Consider the following 19,603-nt stretch of genomic DNA (forward strand, 5'->3'; position numbering starts at 1 on the left):
TGATGATGATGCTGATGATGATGATGATGACAACGAAATGAAATACTTGGAACTGTGTCCTGATTCTGAGAGCGATCGCATTCAGTTTCCATGTATACTTTGGTTAAAAAATGTGGGTCTATCGCTCGCCTGATGATGATGATGATGACAAGAAGCCGAAATACTTGGAACTGTGTCCTGATTCTGAGAGCGATCGCATTCAGTTTCCATGTATACTTTGGTTAAAAAATGTGGGTCCCTTTTATCGCTCGCATCAGTACAAATCAGGGAGGTATGTCGCAGGAAATTTCCAATTCTTTTAACCACTTGCGTTGAGGGATATAGAAGTTGCAAGCAATATATGAGGTGGAGCTACAGAAACAGTTTAACGGACAGACATGTAGTTATGCTATCCGGGGTCACGTGATCAGGGCCACACCAACCACGTGCATCTCTTCGAAACTGCTTGTGAGCATGGATCTGACTGATAAAACTTGATGGACAGGGCTTCTTTGATAGGCACAGTGTGGGTTCCTGTCGCTTAACCCCATTTAGGTGGGAGAATTCAGAGCCGCTCGACGCCCAGGAGTTTGGCATTAGATCACCAAGCCTCATGCTCTTCTGGAGGAAACGAAGTGACATGGCACGGTAGACTTGGTCCTTTCCTACTGTTTTATTTCCGCCACCTCCTTGTTGCTCCCAAAATCCGATGATTGCCGGTCATTTTAACTTGTCATGTGCGCACCAGAAGAACTTAAATATCTCTTTGCTGTTCATATTTACATCACTCCCGTTGGAATAGTGAGAGGAAAGCACCTGGCTCGAGTTTCGCTCTCATTAGAGCTCCTCAACAGTGCATATCTTTAGCTGTACCGGACTCTGAGCTCCAGACATTTGACGTGCGAGGCGAGTGTGTTATCACCAATCCACTAATACAGGGTGGGTGCACCCGATCCAAATATCCATTCATCTTCCGGGGCGTGGAGTAAGCCAATTTCATCGCTCAAGCGCGAACTTGTTCACCTGTTCAGATGTGGTAATTCAGTTGCATCAAGCGCAGACTAATGGTGTAGTGGAAACAAGCTTGCTTCGCAAGTCACATGTCAGTAGTTCAAACCGCGACAAGGACGCGGATACGCACTACTGATGAGCTCTAGCAATAAAGAAACTCGAGTTCAATGCCTCCATCGTTTGATGTGCGCTCACCAGAATAATCGTTCGGAACTGTTTAAATGAGACTGATGTGGATGTGAATTTTTCAAATCCCGAAACTGCCTGCAATCCATGAAGTGCTTGAGAGCACTGGAGTGCCGGTCTATATAGCAGTAGATAAAAAGGTGTGTTCATTACACGAGAAACATTCCACTTGTTCGTTATTGTTGGAAAACCCATCGCCTTTGTTGATGGTCACAACTGTCCGTTTTAACCTGCTTATCGCACGTGATTCTGAACGTCCTACCCTTTATTATTCATACTTCAGGAGTTTACAGCGAGTCTACGGGGGTTAGAATTGTTCGGCAGGACATCGCAAGATATATTGAAAAGCGAGATGGTCTCAGCGCGAATCCCAACGATATATTCTTATCATCCGGTGCCAGTGAAGCCGTCAAGGTAGGTTGCTAAGCAGTGTCGTTCTGCCTGTCTACACTCCAAGCACTCCTAACGTACACTTTTATGAACGGAAAAGTGAATTGCATACTCTTACTTGGATTGCGATTGGTGTTTTGTCCTGGTAAATCATCCTCACACCATCCGCGAAAACAGTTTTTATGTATGCTGCTTCTCTTCCATGGATGTTATCTGGAAGTTTGCCCCTTGGTTTCGCCCCCTCTCTGCAAAGATTTTGGACCTTATTGATTTTTGGTGGGTTGTGTACCTCTGTCATTCGTGGCTATGCAGTTTGACGCCCAGAGTTCTTTGTATCAAGTCGGTCCGTGGACAGAACTCTGACGAACAAAGTATCCGAGTTTTCTAGGTTGGAACATGCATGGTGTTCCAACCAGTAAAGTGTACTATTTTGGTAGCAAACTGGCACCCACCCGCTTCCTTGCCGTCAAGCTTTTGAGGCAAGGACTCTGTTTTGTGCACCCTAATTACCATGTCGTCTGCGCATGGGCACCTCTGACAAAATCCCAGTCTTCGCGTTGCCGTGAACTTCACTACTAAAAATACTCACGTGCAACAAATAAGCGAAAGCGCGCTACTGCTAGTGCCTAGTTTCCTTCACATTCATCCATCCCTTCTCCCCTTTCCACACTGTGACTACTCCGTCTACAGTTTCCAACACCAAGGCCGACAGCTTCGTTTGCTGCAGCTTCTGTGCATTGGTCTTCGATAACTTCCCCAAGCCCCTTGAAACTAATTTTCAATCCCTGGAAGCTTTTTTAACCTGGCTGACTCACTTTAAAGCAATAAAGATAACAAGTTGCCCTGAATCTACTCCGCATTGACGTCTTTCATAGGCATGCATTCAAAACAAATATTTTACTTGGACTGACTGACCCGTCGCTCAATTCTCACTTTCATTTGCGCAACGCTGATCGGGCGCAGGCCGTTGAATTTGGATATGCCGTGGTCCATATTGTTTTGCGCCGCTGAACGGAAGTGTCTGCTTGAATGGATGTCCATTGATAGTCATCTCTGTGAGGTTTTTTGCCAGTCTGTATGGTAAATCAGTTGCCCCTTAGCTTTTGTACCAGTTCGTGTCCAAACATAATTTGGCTCCTTATGTACTAAAAACAGCTTCTATGACACTAGTTATTTTTTCACAACGGGCCAAAATATCAAACATCGTTCTGGCTCCTGGTGACGCGAGCGCACGTGTGCGTAGGCTTAGTATTTTGAGGCTTGTGTGGGCGGATTAGACACGAGACGCAATGCATTCGTGTGCTGACCACAGACTATTTGTTTGGAGTACACCTTTCTGGAGCAGTGCAAACCGTCTGACCTCGTGCTGCCCACCAAAGGAACAGCATCTGCTATCAGGTAACGGTAACGAGGATCGACCGTTGACTACCACGTTCTCCAGAATACTCATATCGACTCGAGTCACGCGCGTATCTGTTGTTTCCTCTCAATGCAACTGTCAGGTTTGCCCAAAACACGTATACATCACTCGGACATTGTGAAGCTCATGAACCCACAAATCAAACAAACTTTTCAGAGCCGACTGTTTGGATGCTTGCCTATCATTTTGGTGGTGGATGTGGACGGTCAGTGGTGAGAAATATCAAAAGCTTTTACTTGTAGTGTAAACCAGGGACTTTTTTTCAACATTGAGTCTNTGCTATTCAACTTCCTCGTCGATAAAATAGTGAGGTGAACTCCGGAGGTTCTCCATAATCCCTGTGTTCAGGTTATTACTGGTGAGAACCACGTCGACGTGGATCCACTATTTCAAATCAGAAGAAACATTAGGGCTGTCGAGTGGGCCGACCACCATAATTCAATCTTTTCATCATCATCAAAGGCAGCATGACATCAGTGTTCAACACCAATGCTTCACTGCCGTCACGAAGAGACTGGACCTTACCGTGGTGTGACGGTTTGCGCACCTCAGCGATCCATTGAGCTATACTGGAGAGTGTCCCGCGACACTCACAGAGTCTCTCATACCAGGTTGGTCAATGGTTAGAGGTCTGACGAACACAGTCTCCTGGCCCTCCAGGTTGGGGATTGGAACATGTGGCGACTTGTTCCGTAGAAATGGTAATGCATTTGCATTTCCCGCCAAGCACCGCTGCCTTGCGGTTAGGCTTTTGAGCCAAAGGCTTTGGTTGAGGACCCTAATCGTCCTCCTGTCTAGGTGTGGGCGCCCTGGCAGTATCCCAGCCCTCGTACAACCATGACCTACACAACTAACAATGTTCAATCTTTTAACATATACCTTGCACCTAAATACCGCAGAATGGCTTCAGAGCATGCAGTCCATCATATAATCACTGATGGTAGTGTGTCTGATGAAGCCACTTCAGTGATGTGGAGGGCTCGCATTATATTTGCCCAGTGACCTCACTTATAGTGTCAGAAGGCATATCTCTATCTCTTTCGAGGGTCGTATGCACTAGGCTATAATAAGAAGTATGATGTTGTATGGTTACGAATCATGGCCTCTACAGACAGATGATCTGAAGTTTTTGACCAGAGGCGATGCCCCGGGCGTTGTTGGTATCAGATGATGTCAAGGAATTCGTAACGGGCTGATTAAAAAATGGGCGCTCGGTTGTGCATGAGGTACTTCAGTCGCAGAAAACATCCACCGCAATCAACCGCGGTGGCTGTGAGATTTGCCACGCATACCGAGACATCGTCTGCCGAGAAGAATATTAATCTTCCTCTTTCCGTTAGAATGTGACAGCAGAGGAGTTCGAAAAAGTTTACAAAGAGTTTCCAATTTTATCGATGCGATCCACCCTTTAGTACCTCATGAAATTTCCTCTGTGTGATTGGAGACGTTGCAAGAAATAGTATCTAACTGGTGTCAGTGACTTTCGTGTTATAAGCTCCTCTCCAGATTATTTGATTGGTCATTTGGATACTACCAGGACTCTTTCCTATTCACTCCTTTCTTTCTCCATTTCTAGGCTTTACGTGTAATTATGTCCCGTGAATGGGGACCTCTAGACGGGATATATCAATGGTTAGGGGCATTGTCAGATATGACCCAGTTTCCCCCTCAATGGCGCTCGTGCATCCAAGCTATTGACTTCAGTGCATAGCTCTCTTCTCAGTCTCCCCACTTGAAAGTCCACTGACTACCCTGTATATACGCATCACTTATATCAGATTCCGTCTCCAATACGCAGCTACCTACTCTACTTCCTCAAATCATGAATGAACGAAACTGTGGCAGCTATAAACACTGTACGACAAGTGCGTGGTTCTTTCAGCTGATGAGCTGAACTTTGTGGCTGCATGGCGTTGTAGTATCAACGTCAGCACTAGTGTTGCTCTCCCTAACGACTTTGATTATTATGTGAATGGATCATGTATCAAGTCACGTCCACTCATCTTTTAAGATGTTATCAGCCACAGTGTGTTTTTACACAAAAGAACTGTTTGACATGAATTATTCACTTCTTGTCACTTCGTACAACTCTACATATAGGAGAGATGAAAGGCCTGCAAAAGCCCACGTTCACTCCTGAGGCGTAGTCCTCTAGTTTTTCTCGAACCGTTAATCACTCCTGAAAACTCAGTGCAACTTTGTGCTGTTAAAATAACATGTCTAACAAATTAACAACCGGTTTTTTGTTATACAGAGCGAAATCCATAATGAACCCGGTGAACTCGCAAATGATTCAAACGTGATTAAAAACGGCAAGCAAATGTGTGGACACCAAATAAGGCCAGTTCACTAGTTTGAGTGTATAGGTATACGAGCCGTGACTTCTGACCTTTTGTTGCTACACAAAAGTTGTCTGCCTTGATAATTCCTTCAGGGAAAAGTCGACTAATTAAAGCATTATCGTTCAGCTGTGAAATCCCTTTGCTGCTTAGTGGCCATGCTGCTCGAAGGAAGCAGGGGAGCTGAGATCCTATCACGTTACACAAACCTCGACAGAAGTAGGTGAAAAACAACATTCGGGTTTGAACCATGGCCCTCCTGTCAGTAATTCTGCGCCTCAACCGATGAATTATCTCGAGCTCAGTTATTGAAGCGAAACACAAATCTGGGTGTTGGTGGTAAAATAAAGGCTGCTCTACTATGTATATAATCAGCTGCCATGGGTACGGTTTCTTTGAACAGATTACTCATTTTTTGGCTGATATTTCGGTCTCTATATCACAACTGTCACTTCCAAACGGTGGCTTGCCGATATCGAACAGATAATCAAGCACGACGAGATCTGTGGTAACTGGTTCTGAAAACCTTCATCGGAACATGCGGCATACTTCTACTGATTTATCATCTAGGTGTGCAACAAAAGCAGGTGTTGTCTGACAATACGAGATCATTTTCATAATTAGCACTTACCGTAGGGTATTGATTCACTGTCCCAAAATCAAGCATATTAGAATTTGCAAATGGCCACCACTAAGGACATTCGATTTTTAACGATAGAAACAATGATCTAAGAGAGGCTGTCCATGGTACGTTTGTTTCCTGGCAATATGTGACTAACGTCATGAATGCTCCATAGATACTGGTTTTTTGGATATTTATGTATGTATGTTTGTACGTGTGTACACCTATGTTATATTCATGCATGCAAAATTTCATCCATGTGACACGAGAACACACCGGAAGAATTTGTCTAGGACAAACTGCGGCCACTTCTAACCACCACACGTTTTAGACAGTGAAACAAATTATCATCAGTTGGATGTATTATTTGCATTTGAACTAAAGTAAACCACGCTAAACGTGTCTGCTGCGCAGGGACTTTTCCTGGCTTTTGGTGTCTCGAACCCGGACATTTTCGGTAGAGTTCTTTTGCCCTTTCGACTACCCGTGCTCAACTCACCCTAAGGATTTTCTCACACATTTGGTGCAGCTGTACCGTATGACCAGGCTTTAAATGTGCAATGTACGTAGGATATACTCCATCAAATATATCACCTCTGGGCTGTGACTCAGATTTTCGATGCATAAAGCAGTGGTTTTGTCGTCCATCTGCCAAGCTTTTTCTATTGGTGAAGGAGTGTTTTAAAATGAGGACCGGCAAGCCCTCGTGCAGAAACCCTAAACAGTGCCATCTCATCGGAAGTCAGCAAGGTTACTGAATGAGCTACTCAGACTTCTTCTTCAGGTGTAGAATAATTCGGCCTAAATCCACCGTTCCGTGGCAGCTACTGCGAATGGCGTTTAACGACGTGGTTGCGTGGACGTCCTTCAGTTAGTAGTGGACATGGGGAAGTTCACACACACACACACGCCAGTGTTGGCTAGACAGGGCAATTGATGCGCATGACTCATGCAGCTGCGCACCACGCAGGCGGCACGTTGGTCGAATCAACATCGGCTTGTTATGTGCATGTGTAGGGTCCGAATTTGACCTTGAGAGGCTTGGCGGAGTCGACCACAAAACAAGCCTGACCAAGGTGCAAGTGAAGAAATTGACGGTGTGGAAAAAACATCCTCCTCTGAAACGTCGCCAAGCAATAAATCTATCGACTGTGGTCAAACTTTTCCGAAAACGGTCCTCCCCTGAAGTTCATTGCGAACAGGTGATGGTTTAACGCGGTTCTCACAATTTAGGCATAAGGATCTCTTTGATGTCTAGTGGTCTGATAATCCGAACACTGTCTTCGCTCCGGCTTTGCCACCACTGCCGTGTCACTGGCGATGCTACCGATCGATTGTTCCTCCTCAACCCAGCTTCCGTTTAAATAGAATGGGTGAAATTTTATCCACCTACAAGAATTAGTGTTTCTGTCCTGTTAGTAAAGCCTCAACATTCGTATGGTTCTCGGCCATCCACTTCGTTTGCATCAAGGATGTGATAGCGCGCGAGTGGTGCTGATGGTCTTCTTTAGCTTTCAGTAAATCTGCTACACGTATGTACACACCGACTTGTGGGTGACGAGTTAAGTCGCCCGCGCATCGAATTGTAAATGAAGGCTACCTGCTTGTGTACGTTCATGCTGTAAGTCCATCATGTGTTCCGAAAGCTGAGTGCTTTACTCAGATTCTGCGGAATAGTGCTTCATACTGCACGCATGCTAGTTTTCAGCCCAGAGGATTGCTATGGGGTTTCAGCTGACAATTCTGTTACTATCCTTAGTCGCGGACCCAAAGCATACGATACCAGAAACGGCAGTTGTTAAACGGACACTTATTGGCTCTCGGAAATCGGTTACATGATCAGTGCCATAACGGACAATATGGTTTTGAAGTTCAAAGAATATTTTAATCTGGAATAAACATTGCAGCGCCTGAGACCAAAACTACAAATGAGCGTCACAGAAACAACAAAACGATGGTAAATTGGGCAAAGATTGCAGTGGCTGATTTGCGACAGTAAAAGCCAAACAACCGGAGCTGGACAGGAAATCCTTGACCCAAATACAATACGGTACTCCATTTGCTTTCATTCATTCTACGCCCATGTTTTACTTCAGTTTCGACAATCGACGACACGTCCAGCGGATTGTTTTACCTCTTATCAGAAAACATTATTTTGGACGCCTGAGGCTGGACTGGCTTCAGCTAAAGTCAATGATGAAAATCAAACTGGAACTACCGTTAGCTATTCATAACCCATGTCTACATTTATCGTCACACTGATTATGAATTTCCACATGACTTTGACACGGATGTGGTAACAATTAAATGACCAAATATGAAGGCAACAATAAAGTCGTGCTCATCATTGGTGTAAACTAATGACAAACCAACGTCTTTGTCCGAACCTGCATCGATACTGGTACCAGATCTGACATGCGGAGTGATACGTGGTTCTGTATACTGTGTACTTGTTTTAGGTACCACATGTTTTGGGGCCGCGTCACCATTCACGAACCGATACGGGACATGCGGCTGTAGAAAGTGTGACGCCAGGTGACACGTATCAGACTAGATCAATAGTAGCGTAATCATGTTTGCGGATGATGCTGGTCGGTGTTGCAGCTGTTTTAACCCTCATAACTTGGTCAACTTGATCACTGAATTTTCATTGTTATAAAAAATAGCTCTTATTGGGATGGTCTTTGTTCTGGGAAGGAGTACTGTGTCACAATAACTGACCGTCGTAGACATGTATCATGAATTGGTTTCATCACCTGTTCTGTCTTAGACACACCTGGTACGTACCCATAATATGAGGCGAATATGGGATAATTGCGCGTTGATGCATCGGGAGATCCAGCCTAATAGACGGTTGATTTTGACACTTGGTTAGCTGTGTATTTAGTGAAACAACCCTGCTGTCCTTCTATTGGAGATATGCCGTATTTTCGGGGAGTGAACAAATCGTTGGTTTCCACTTCGGAAAGTGGATGCATGCACACGCCCATTTTCTTCGTGCGCCATCCAACGGAGAATTCCTTCGGAGTTTGGAGCATCATTCGGCTTATTCATATCATATTGCAGATACTCTGAATGAAGAGAAAATTTTACTGCACAAGCCTTGGTGTGTCGTTGATACAAAAGAAAAATTGTGTGACACTCGACATGGTGTTTCTTCCTTTGAGATGTTAGGCCCTTTTCCGTGGGTAGTCTTTGTTCAATGAGGGGATGCTATCACAATTTAAATAACTACTTCTCCAAAATTGTCGGTCGAACAGTAGACGTTTGTGCAAATCAGAATTTGTTGCAAAATTTGTTACATCATATTCATGCATGCAATTACGATGTAACATCATTACGATGTAACATTCATTTCTCGAAAATCCTTCCAGTTTCTCGGGTCACGGTTTGTCTGTTCGTTGTCTCCGTCCCTCAATAAGGAACACCCTGCTGTCGGCAACGCGCGAGAATCCACGCCAGTTTGCCGTCAAAGTTCCCATCAGATTTAGGAACACTTGTGCACTGGCTAACCACGTCCAACATAGTTCCACAGGATGGGTCGACTCCTTCATAGGGACAGCGTCACGCTAGATGGCCGGTGATCAGTGTAGGTGTATGGGTTTAGGTCATTAATGCAATGACACGGTATTTGAGGTAGACAAACTGCTGGTACTGATCGTGGTCAAGTGTCGCCGGACCATCAAGTCAGAGCTTGTTTCTTACCCGACCGAGAATAGTTTTCCGTATTTGTGCACGCGCCTATGTGCGTCTACAAGATAGTAGTGGAGTATAGAACCTTATTTTTGAGGTTCGTTTCAACTTGTTCTTTCCTAGTGGTATCATTCGGCTGGTTAGAGTCGGGTAACTAGGTTCTGCATGCTTGGAATTTGTCTCCGTCCCATGTCAGCCGTTAGCAGGTGCTCTACCTCCGTGTGCATCATCGTTTGTGATATATTTGCTTGCGTGATGAATGCCGCTTGAAGCTCTGACTCTCACTGAAGCTCTGAAGCTCCCTCTGACTCCATTTTAGTCTTTGTTCTCTTTTCAGTATCTAGGATATCCAAGCTGCACACTGTCATCCCAAATCTGCAGGGGGTATGTTCAAATATCGGAAGGCATTCTCGAGATGACTCCTTGGTTAAGGTGTGAATTCACTGACTGAGATGCCCCATGTTTGAATCCATCGTCGTCATTCAAACTGCTCTTATCTAGGACTGGGCAATCTGACACTATCTCAGCCCTCATGCTTCCTTCGGGAGCATGAAAGCACTGACTGAGATGCCCCATGTTTGAATCCATCGTCGTCATTCAAACTGCTCTTATCTAGGACTGGGCAATCTGACACTATCTCAGCCCTCATGCTTCCTTCGGGTAGCATGAAAGCTAGGGACTTTACTTTACTGATAGAATGAAGTACATTCATCTTATCTGCATTTACGTCACCTTCAAGGGTTAAAACATAAGTTTAACCGAGCTGGAAGTGCTTCGGCATTCTCCCGTGCTATGTCACTTAGAATCTGACTTGAGACTTGTTCATCTGCACATATTTTGTTTACAGCTTGAACCCTCACTTCAGCGATACTCGTTAAAGCAATCCGAATTCCAAAATTTGTTCGAAAAGTTTCTATACTATGTAGTGATTAGTGTGTTATTTTGTCAACCATCATCTTCATTGCCACAACCAGCTGCCATTATTAGTGTGTCCTTGAAGAGTTCTAATAATTCCCTCTCCATTCTGTCTTTAGTCTGTTCTCCAATTAATTTCTACTGGTTGCGACGGAAATAAAAGGGCAGGCGTCATGGTTCCTATTCCTCAGTATCCTCTATATTCAGCAACGATTGCGGAATACAATGCCTGTCAGGTTAGTTTGAGTCTTAGTCGAATTGCTTCATATGTTAGAATATTTCTGTTTTCGTGAGACTACTGCACAAACGTCTTCTGCCCAGGTACTACCCTGTTTTGTAATTCAACTATGGACCGTGGTACGAGGAATGGCGTGCTGTACGGCAAACTGGAGAAACGGATATGAAAAAATAGAGCTTGTGGATTGAGACGTTACTATTTGCCTGCTATTCTGGTATCGTATCTAAAGACCAACTCTTTCTCAACGTTAGGTGCGGTGACTGACCGAAGTAATGTAGTCATCTATTTGTGCATCAGTTTGTCTCCAGTCACTCATCGTAGCCGATTTATCGTCCGACCAATTTACCAATGAGCGAACTCGCTGGGATCCAGTTGACTGCTGGACCGGTTAATCGTGACTCGGTTAAACTGGACCTGATTGTAATGTTATTAGCTGTGCACAGCGAAGAAGGCAACTAGTGCCATCTTAGGAGTATAATTCGTGAAAATGCCCATGTGTCCACGATACAGCTGAAGGAAGCTGAAGCTGATTGTTTATCTTGTCAGGTCGTCTTATCAGACCGCATCACGTTGTTGCCACAATCTAATCACTACAGCAGTGGTACCGTTTCGTATTTGTCCGTTTTGTTTCTGCTCACGCCACGGATTGGCCTTCTGGTGTGATTGGTAATTGGTCCAAAACCTGGTGATGACAGACTCCTTCACGCAGTGACTATGTCCCGATTTGTCAAGGGATAACGTGATCCATAGGGAACCGGTATTGAAACAAATGGGTCTGTGATGAAGGGTATGTGATGTATTGGTAGAGCACCTTGTTATGCAATGAATGATCGGCTTTATTATTCATTACCTGGGATTGATGTTCACTCTCAAGATTAAAGGATAGGGGGATTCTTCAGGACGTGAGTTCTGGTCGTCCAATTTGGTTGGGGCCTGTTTGTCCAATGTAAGTAAACGGGACCCGAAAGCAACCCATGCATTTGCACTGAAAGACTCTCTGGTAAACGGACCGAATGCGTGGTCTATTTACGTCTTGGCTGTAATAGTTTGTTCACTTTACTTTTGAAATTTCGTCCGAACATCTTCCACACTGGTCGCGCATCATGGCAGCCCATGTGACTTTCAGTTAGGACCACTGGGTAGCAACGCGCAAAGCCATTCAGAAAATGGTCAGAAGCAAATCATGCCGTAGTCATATGAGGAGCGTGTGATGGATCTTACGGCTGCTGTTGGTCACATCATACTCGATTCGAGAAAACTGGGCTATTGCAATGGTCTAGTGGAATCTAGAAAACAGAGGTCAAGGTCCGGAGTTTCAAGGATCTGAACGTTAATATAAAACTGAGTAAGAGGGGTCAACTGACTGTTCTCACACTCCCTTGAGCGGTGACGTATCATTTTTATCCAACGTTTCTTCTCAAATCTTTTACTTAGCTTCGCGATATTCACAGAAATTTCCGAGCTTCAGCAACCGACTTATGGATGTTCTAGCCCTATTCTGTTCCAATACACCGTCGAGAATTCCGCTTTTAGGCCATGAAAGGCGCGAAGCCGGCGATTTTATGCTTAAAGCCGTATCATAACTTACTTCCTGCCATCGCTTGGTCTGATTTTTGACATTCACGAGCTGCACTAAAAGAGTTTGAATTGTTTCGTTTAGTCAAAATGCCCAGTAAAAACACAGTCAACTGATTTACCAGGTACTTTAGCTGTAAGTGTTACGGCAATCCCTTCTGAAGAAGCATGGTAATAATCACCGTGCCGCATAGAACATAGCTGATCACTGATATACCGACTAAAACTCTAAAGTCACATAGGAAACACGGTTAGGTCTAAGGATCTGGTAAACGATTTGCCTGTCCCATTAGGGTTGTTATTTTTACCCCATGGGTTTATGGCGAACTGAATGCAAGGGATGTAATCCTGACAGCGACATCTGCACTTGTTGGTTAAATCTATGAAAGCTAACATCACGGACGTCGTACACTCTGTGGCTGAAGCACAAACAACACGATATGTCGATCCAATTGAGAGGCGTCAAGAGGTCCTCGAAGTTTTTGACAGGGTGATGGAAATTTAAGTGATGTGGTTGTTTTCGCTGATCCTCTCGGGTGAATGCAGCACTTCTTTGATTGAACGCCAGTCAGTAAAGTATCCTCAAAAGGCCCTCGATTGCACATCTTTTCAGCTAGATAAATCTGCGACCGTGCTAGACACGAATTTCAATAACTGCCGCTGCACATACCTAAGTTTTGTGCAAACGTAGTGCACCGCACAACGGTAAGTCAAGTTTGTTCGTCATAAAAAAAACCATCGGTTCACCGAAGGTGCACATCTTGGAGTGCGGCTATTGGTTTCTTTTCGGGTATCTAAGTTACCCGTCCTGACATGCTGTGTTGTGGGCCTACATTGATGCCACAAATGACATCCTGTGACTATTCGTGTGGAGCAACTTAACTGCTGGCTAACTCCAGTTGACTATGTGAATGCGTTCTCAATGTTACCCAGCCAATCTTCGCACACGCTGGGTCTTCGGATATGACGATTACGGACCATCATTTAGTGTGGTGGCCGCCCACCACCACCACCCTGTCCCATCCTTATTCCCCCGGTTGTGCACTTTATTGTGCCCACATAAGGACGTTGCACATAGTCTACACAGGATCTCTCGGTCATTCGATGTGACAGGCGAATCCAGAATTGGATGTCAACCAAGTGTGCACCTTTGAGCTCACTTGGTAACACAGGATACTCGTAACAAATTCTTAAATTGACACATCAGGAGCTGGTTCATTTGACTAACTGGGCTGGTAACTTTCCTGAATCTGACAGTGCTGAGGTGCTAACGGTCTTCTATGGGATAACTTCCAGAGTGCCCGACTAATATTTAGTCCTGATTATATGATCAAGGTATTTTCAAGAGGAATAATTCCATGAATTGTGTAGGATAGTTTTGCGCGTAGGAGAAAATGGGGCAGGGATGTTCCGGTCGGCTGTCTTTTCCTGGTCAAATGATTGCTATAGTCTGAAGGTCACGGTAAATTCCACTCAGTCTAATACACGATCAGCTAAGATCTCAGATCGTGCATTCCATAGGTCAAGGCAGATTTAGCCAAAATTAAAGGGTCAGATAAACTTAGAAAGCATAATTATACGATTTTCTGCCTTTAGTTAACAACTCATACCAGCCCGTGATCGTATTCTTTGAATTATTGCGTTACATACATCCGAATAAAACCCGTACCTCGTCATCTTATCACAGGCACTTACTGATCGGTCGCAATTTTCTCCGTTCCAGTTCAAGTTAGAACAGTTAAATTATCAACATTTCATTCAAGGCAGCTGTTCACTAAACTTTTGATCAAGTTTGTTTCGGTGGGCACAAAACTACTAAACGACTGTGATGCGTGCTGAGAAGCGCTTTGAGGGCCACTTCATGGATCCAGTGGATAACCGCATTGGATATACTTGACGCTCACTGACACAAACATGGATGTACCCAGATCCCAACTTAAGTGCTCTTGAACTGGACAATGTTCTTGATCTGGACAGAGCGATGAGTCAAATCCCTGATAGGGCAATCTTACGTTTCTTTAAACGACAATGAAGCATAGCCCACGAATCCCTCTCGACTTGGTAGATGGCGGGAATGAAGGCAGAATACGTATTGTAACAAATTATAATTCAGCGGACATTTTGGTAAACATTTATTAGTCGTTAGTCATTTTTAGTCTCCCAATGAGGCGCCAAAAATCAGGACTTTTCCACAATCTACATACGGAACTAGCACGCGAAAATTGCTGAGAGACTCAGCCAACCCGATAAAGAGTGTTACATATAGCAAAAAAGTTACTCATTACTCATCTGAACGTCAGACATGACTAGCATGTGTGTTGAGGTCCTCTGTGCTTGACACATGCGATGGTGTGCCAGATAATAGTGTGCATTCGGCTGAGAAATATCATAAACGAGAGATTCAGCTGGAATTGAGTTGAGTCTTCCGTTAACACTAATTTAATTAGAAACGATGTATCCGATCAGTTGCGTACACTTTGATTTTCAACTGGGACATCACCTGGAGGCGAACTCTTGGACTGCGCTTATCTAGTGACCTTCAAAAAGGACGAAACCCGTCTTTTTCTGTCAAGGAGTTTTCAGAAAACTTGTGGACAATATTTCTTTGAGAATATTTACTTGGATATCTGCAATATCGTACCAACTGAAACACGAGGCGAACCTTTTTGCAGCATATTCAATTGTTAAAACTTAACCATTGTTCAAATGAGGGTGTTTGGCGAATACGCTATTATCATCTACTTCGAGCTCTTTGCTTCGATGCTTTGCCACCGCCACGCCGTTCGAACGACAGCGATTAAGTCATGCGCATGCGCTAAATTTACACGGTACTTCATGCAGCTATCATACACGATGTAGCTAAATCCATTAATCCTTTCATTTGTTAATGAATAAATCTACCCGCCAGAACCACCACAAATCGTTTCTAGTCCATGTCTGATTGGCGGACTTTCATTCACCCGCATTCATCATAATCATGTGAAGAGGCCCAAATTTGCTTGGGTATGAATAACTTTTCCACTCGACTTTCGTTCACCCAAGACGACCCCTTAGCTAAATGGATCGAATTTTGCCATAATGGCTTTCAGTGTTTACGTGCCTTATGGCACACCATGTTTTGTGACTGACGGACTAACGGCGTGGAACCGCCCTTCTTTTTGGTGCACAACGACCTAAACTACTCCGCGAAACTCTAAACAGGAAGATCGTAAATTTTCGTGCGTAACAGAAACTATTCAGTTTGAAGCGGAACCGAAGACCTTACAGGACCACCTGGCCCTTCCAGTGTTGGAAAACCATCATTTAGTGGTGAATCATACCCAGAAGTTCACACAGTTTCTTTATATTTTAGTCTGGCCTTGATAGCCTTTCAAATCCTTTGAGCACACAACCTAATGTTTCAGAGTTCCGCGCATACCAAATCGAAGATGATTAGGTATTCAGTGAGTAACTACGCGAAGGATATGTTGAAAATTTGGATTTCCCATGTCGGGCGGGGGTAGACAATGTCAGCAAAAATCGCCTTGTGACTGGCTCATGTGAGGCAATCTCCATTGTGACCTTGATTGTGGACAAAATCCATCCACAGCCTGACAAGATAGCTGGCTTCTACGTAATGCACTACTCACAAGTTTGCTCAAAATCCCTTGGCAGCTCAAGGCCGGTTTCGCTCTTCTTGGGGCTCATCAGGTAGACGCAGTCCCCGAGTTTCCGCAAAACTTATGTTCCACTAGAAACCGAATTGCACGAAATTAGCGAAATACTCTCAGTTGCAAACAAATTTGATTTTGCGATAGGCCCACCTGGAACCCTGCTGAATCTCTCGTTTGTGATGTTTTTAGGCAACTAAATGTACTGCTGGCTCCTGTCACGCTGCACATCAGCAGGCTGTCTCACCGCCACTCTTATCTGAATCGACGACAATGGCTCTGTGACCATGGTTTTTCTTCAGACAAATTCTTTTTCGAGGCTGTCTGATCAGACTGGCAGATGTCATCGGAAGTAGGTGATCGCACACCATCGTTGCCACCGCGGTTGTTGTGTGATACTTAGCAAATTACTTTGTGCGTATATTTCAAGTTTTTTTTCATTTGGTCATGCGATCAGCCACACACCTCTTCCAAAGAGGTTCTCAGCTGACTTCGTAGACCCTTGTTTGTCGTCCTTTGGTTAACTATTCAGGCAGTATTTGTTTACTATGCATTGTGTCGAAATCTCAAGCGAATTTCCTGTCGTATTTGATGGCAAATGGCTTCAAGAAACATATGTTTTGTCCCTGCAACTCGAGTGCTATTACACTAGTCGTCACCGTAACCTGTTTTAGATGCGGCAGTATGCCATGGGAAGACTATATCGACTCTGATGCCAATTTTATTTTTCCATCACTCATTCTCTGCTGGTGCTACGCACAGCACTTTTTTTTTCTACGTTTTAATGCGGTAGAATTCATTTTCAACTCAAAACGCGCATTCTAGCAGCCTCGCTGACCACAGTATTCTATTCAACACCTTTCCTCTCCTGTTCATGTATGGGTAGGTGGATATTTGTTGTGAACATATCAACTTACATGGGTGTTATGTATCAGTGTCCCTAAAGTATACGGATGGTGAACATTTTGGGGACCCTCAATTGATAATTTATATATGACTTTGGAAATCAGATAAAAAATACTGATTCCGCAGCCGGTCGACGCTGTAGTGAGCATTCATCATCCAAGGACCCTTGAATTGAGTCCAGGTGGTCTTCGTATATTTCGATGAACGAACTTACCAATTCTGATGAGAAGACAGCTTACATCGGGCTCCAACATGTCCAGCTTGCGGAATGTTGGTGGTGTGTGCACGCAGCAATTGGCGAGGTTGCTTTGTTCGGCCTGGTGAACCAAAACTGTGGGGTTGATTGTACTGTCACGTCTACATTCACCCACTTCTGAACTGACTCTCTTAAAATCATTTCCCCTTTGTTTAGCTTTTCTTCTCTCGCACTACTATCAAATACATGGTTCCTTGCCCGTACAAAATACGTACACTTAACCAATGCGAGTTACCGGAAACTGCTACCAGCTCTTATAGATATGACTTCTCGATCCCGAGTGTTTGGGGCTTACCCATGCAGACCAAAGATCCCACTTTTATGGGATAATCGCCTTCTTCAATTCAGCGTAGGGATCGGCAGAACTAACGCGATTGTCAGATTTCTGAACAAGTACATATTCATTCCGAATGTATACTGGAGTGGTGTATAGCCAGCCACAAAATTCCTCAAACGACATGTTGACAGTGAACGCGACTTATATTTGACTAAGCTGAATATCTCACGGTAACATAGAGCGTGGACGGCTAGTACGATACACCTTCCGATTAGGAGATTTTTGAAGGCTCTGTGGAATATGTGGTATTAAATAAGTACACTTACAAGTGCGTCCGTACGCATACCAAAAATACAGCGACCTCTGGTGCACTTCTGTAAAAGATGGGAAATGATGTGCAATAATCCCATGGCCTCTGTTGGCTTGCTATCCTGTTATGCTTGCTGTCAAGTGCAACTTAATGCCAGTGGAGTATGCAAGGAGAGTATCCGTCGGCTTAGTAATTAAGTCAATAGAACAATCGCAATCTGTTTAGCTGGGTCCCTTTTTCTCTAGTCTAGACGGTAGGGAGGGAACCAGTCTGAATTTGGGCACGACACAATGGGCAAGTCTTGTGTCACGGGGTGTTTAGGTCCCTGAAAAAACGCCTCCAACATTTACTGGAGCTTCTAAGAATTCGGAAGGAATACGTCCATGTTACCGACTTGTCGCTGGAGATAATACAAATGCGGTTTAAACAATCGTTCAGCTGTAACACCCTTTTGGTGCCTAGCTGCTATGCCACCCAAAGGAGGCACGAGGGCTGGGATACTGCCAGGTTACCCAAGCCTAGAAAGGGGGAAGTCGAGAGACGGAGGTCAGATTCGAACCACGGACCTTCCGGTCAAGTAAGTTCGCACTCTAACCGCTGGGCCATCTCGTCCCCCTCACATGCGGTTTGAGCGATAGCTAGTCAGAGGTCATTCTGATTGTTTACCTTAATAATTGATAACTTCACTTCCCAAGACTTTTTGCCTAACCGGATTCATTGTGCTTTGAATTAATGCACCTAATAAGTGTGTGGACACAAAACTCTTGAATGGTAGTTAGCTTCGATTTAGGAACATTATAGTTCTTCCGATGGATGTTCTTTATTGTGGCTACTTTTGGAAATTCCGATGGCGTGGTTTACTTAGATACAACGAATGCACTTTTACTGCTAGCTGCTATTAGTCATGGTAGAAAGTGGCCCAAAACTTAGACTTGGTGATTGATGAACCAGTCGTTCACAATATTTTCTTCAGCTCAGCGTAGCCGTTCATTCCAGACCTCCAAACAAACCAAAGCACATTCAGTTGCCAGTTAAGTCTCTCGAAAAAACAAATTAGTTTGCACATGAGTGCATATTCGCTAAATCAAAGTGATTTTTACCGTTGAAAATAAATCAAGGTAAAAGTACTGACCACAGGAAGAAATGCGTCGCATGTGCTGTCTCATCAGCACACGAGCCTCTGTCGCGTTCGTTGAGGCTATCAATCAGAAAGGTCAGATTCCTGAAAGCAACCACTGAATGTCCGAAACATGTTGAGGTCCTCACTTCTGCTAGATGCTGACCAGACAAGCAACGCCCCCTCAATATGCAGCGCTTCACAGTCTCGTATCAAACCCAGACAGCGCGGGTCAGCGTTGGTCAAGGTCGGAGAACGCCCCCGCAATATACAGCGCGTCGCAGCCTCGTACCAAAGGCAGACCGCATGAATCAGCATTGGATCAAGTTCAGACAGTGTCCCTCCAATAAACAGATTGATACCGTAGCACTTTCGCACTCGAACGTACTCACGCCCTCACTCGCTTGTTCGGAATAAAGCTGTTGTGTTCCCTTCTGTGAGTCTTTTTTCCGCAACTAGGCACTGGAGCGGGTCAGCAGTCAGATACAACAGATAGGCGAATGAGCAGATATAACACTATCAATATTAATGCGAGTACCACACAGTTTTTAGCTGACTTTGACTTTTGACTAGCTATTGTAATGATGCACCATTATCGAGTCGGGCTTGATTCTGGCTTTCTGCGTTGCTTTCGGAAAACGTTGGTTATATGTTTTGTTGTTCCAATAACCCGTACACTCTTCTGGTTTTCTGTATCCGAGATTGCAGAAGCCTCGGGT

The 19,603-nt window shown here is 44.4% G+C and overlaps 1 protein-coding gene across 1 annotated transcript in view; it reads left to right on the forward strand.

The window, feature by feature from the left end:
* Positions 1-19,603, forward strand: part of T265_00993 (hypothetical protein) — a gene marked incomplete at both ends in the record, with an annotated part of 50,749 nt that overhangs the window by 6,753 nt on the left and 24,393 nt on the right. Inside the window, 2 exons of the mRNA XM_009164908.1 lie at positions 1,460-1,590; positions 10,675-10,791. Coding sequence (XP_009163172.1) covers positions 1,460-1,590; positions 10,675-10,791 — 248 coding nt within the window. The remainder of the gene's footprint in view (positions 1-1,459; positions 1,591-10,674; positions 10,792-19,603) is intronic.

This window comes from Opisthorchis viverrini (assembly GCF_000715545.1).
Source record: "Opisthorchis viverrini unplaced genomic scaffold opera_v5_10, whole genome shotgun sequence".
Lineage (NCBI taxonomy): Eukaryota > Metazoa > Platyhelminthes > Trematoda > Opisthorchiida > Opisthorchiidae > Opisthorchis > Opisthorchis viverrini.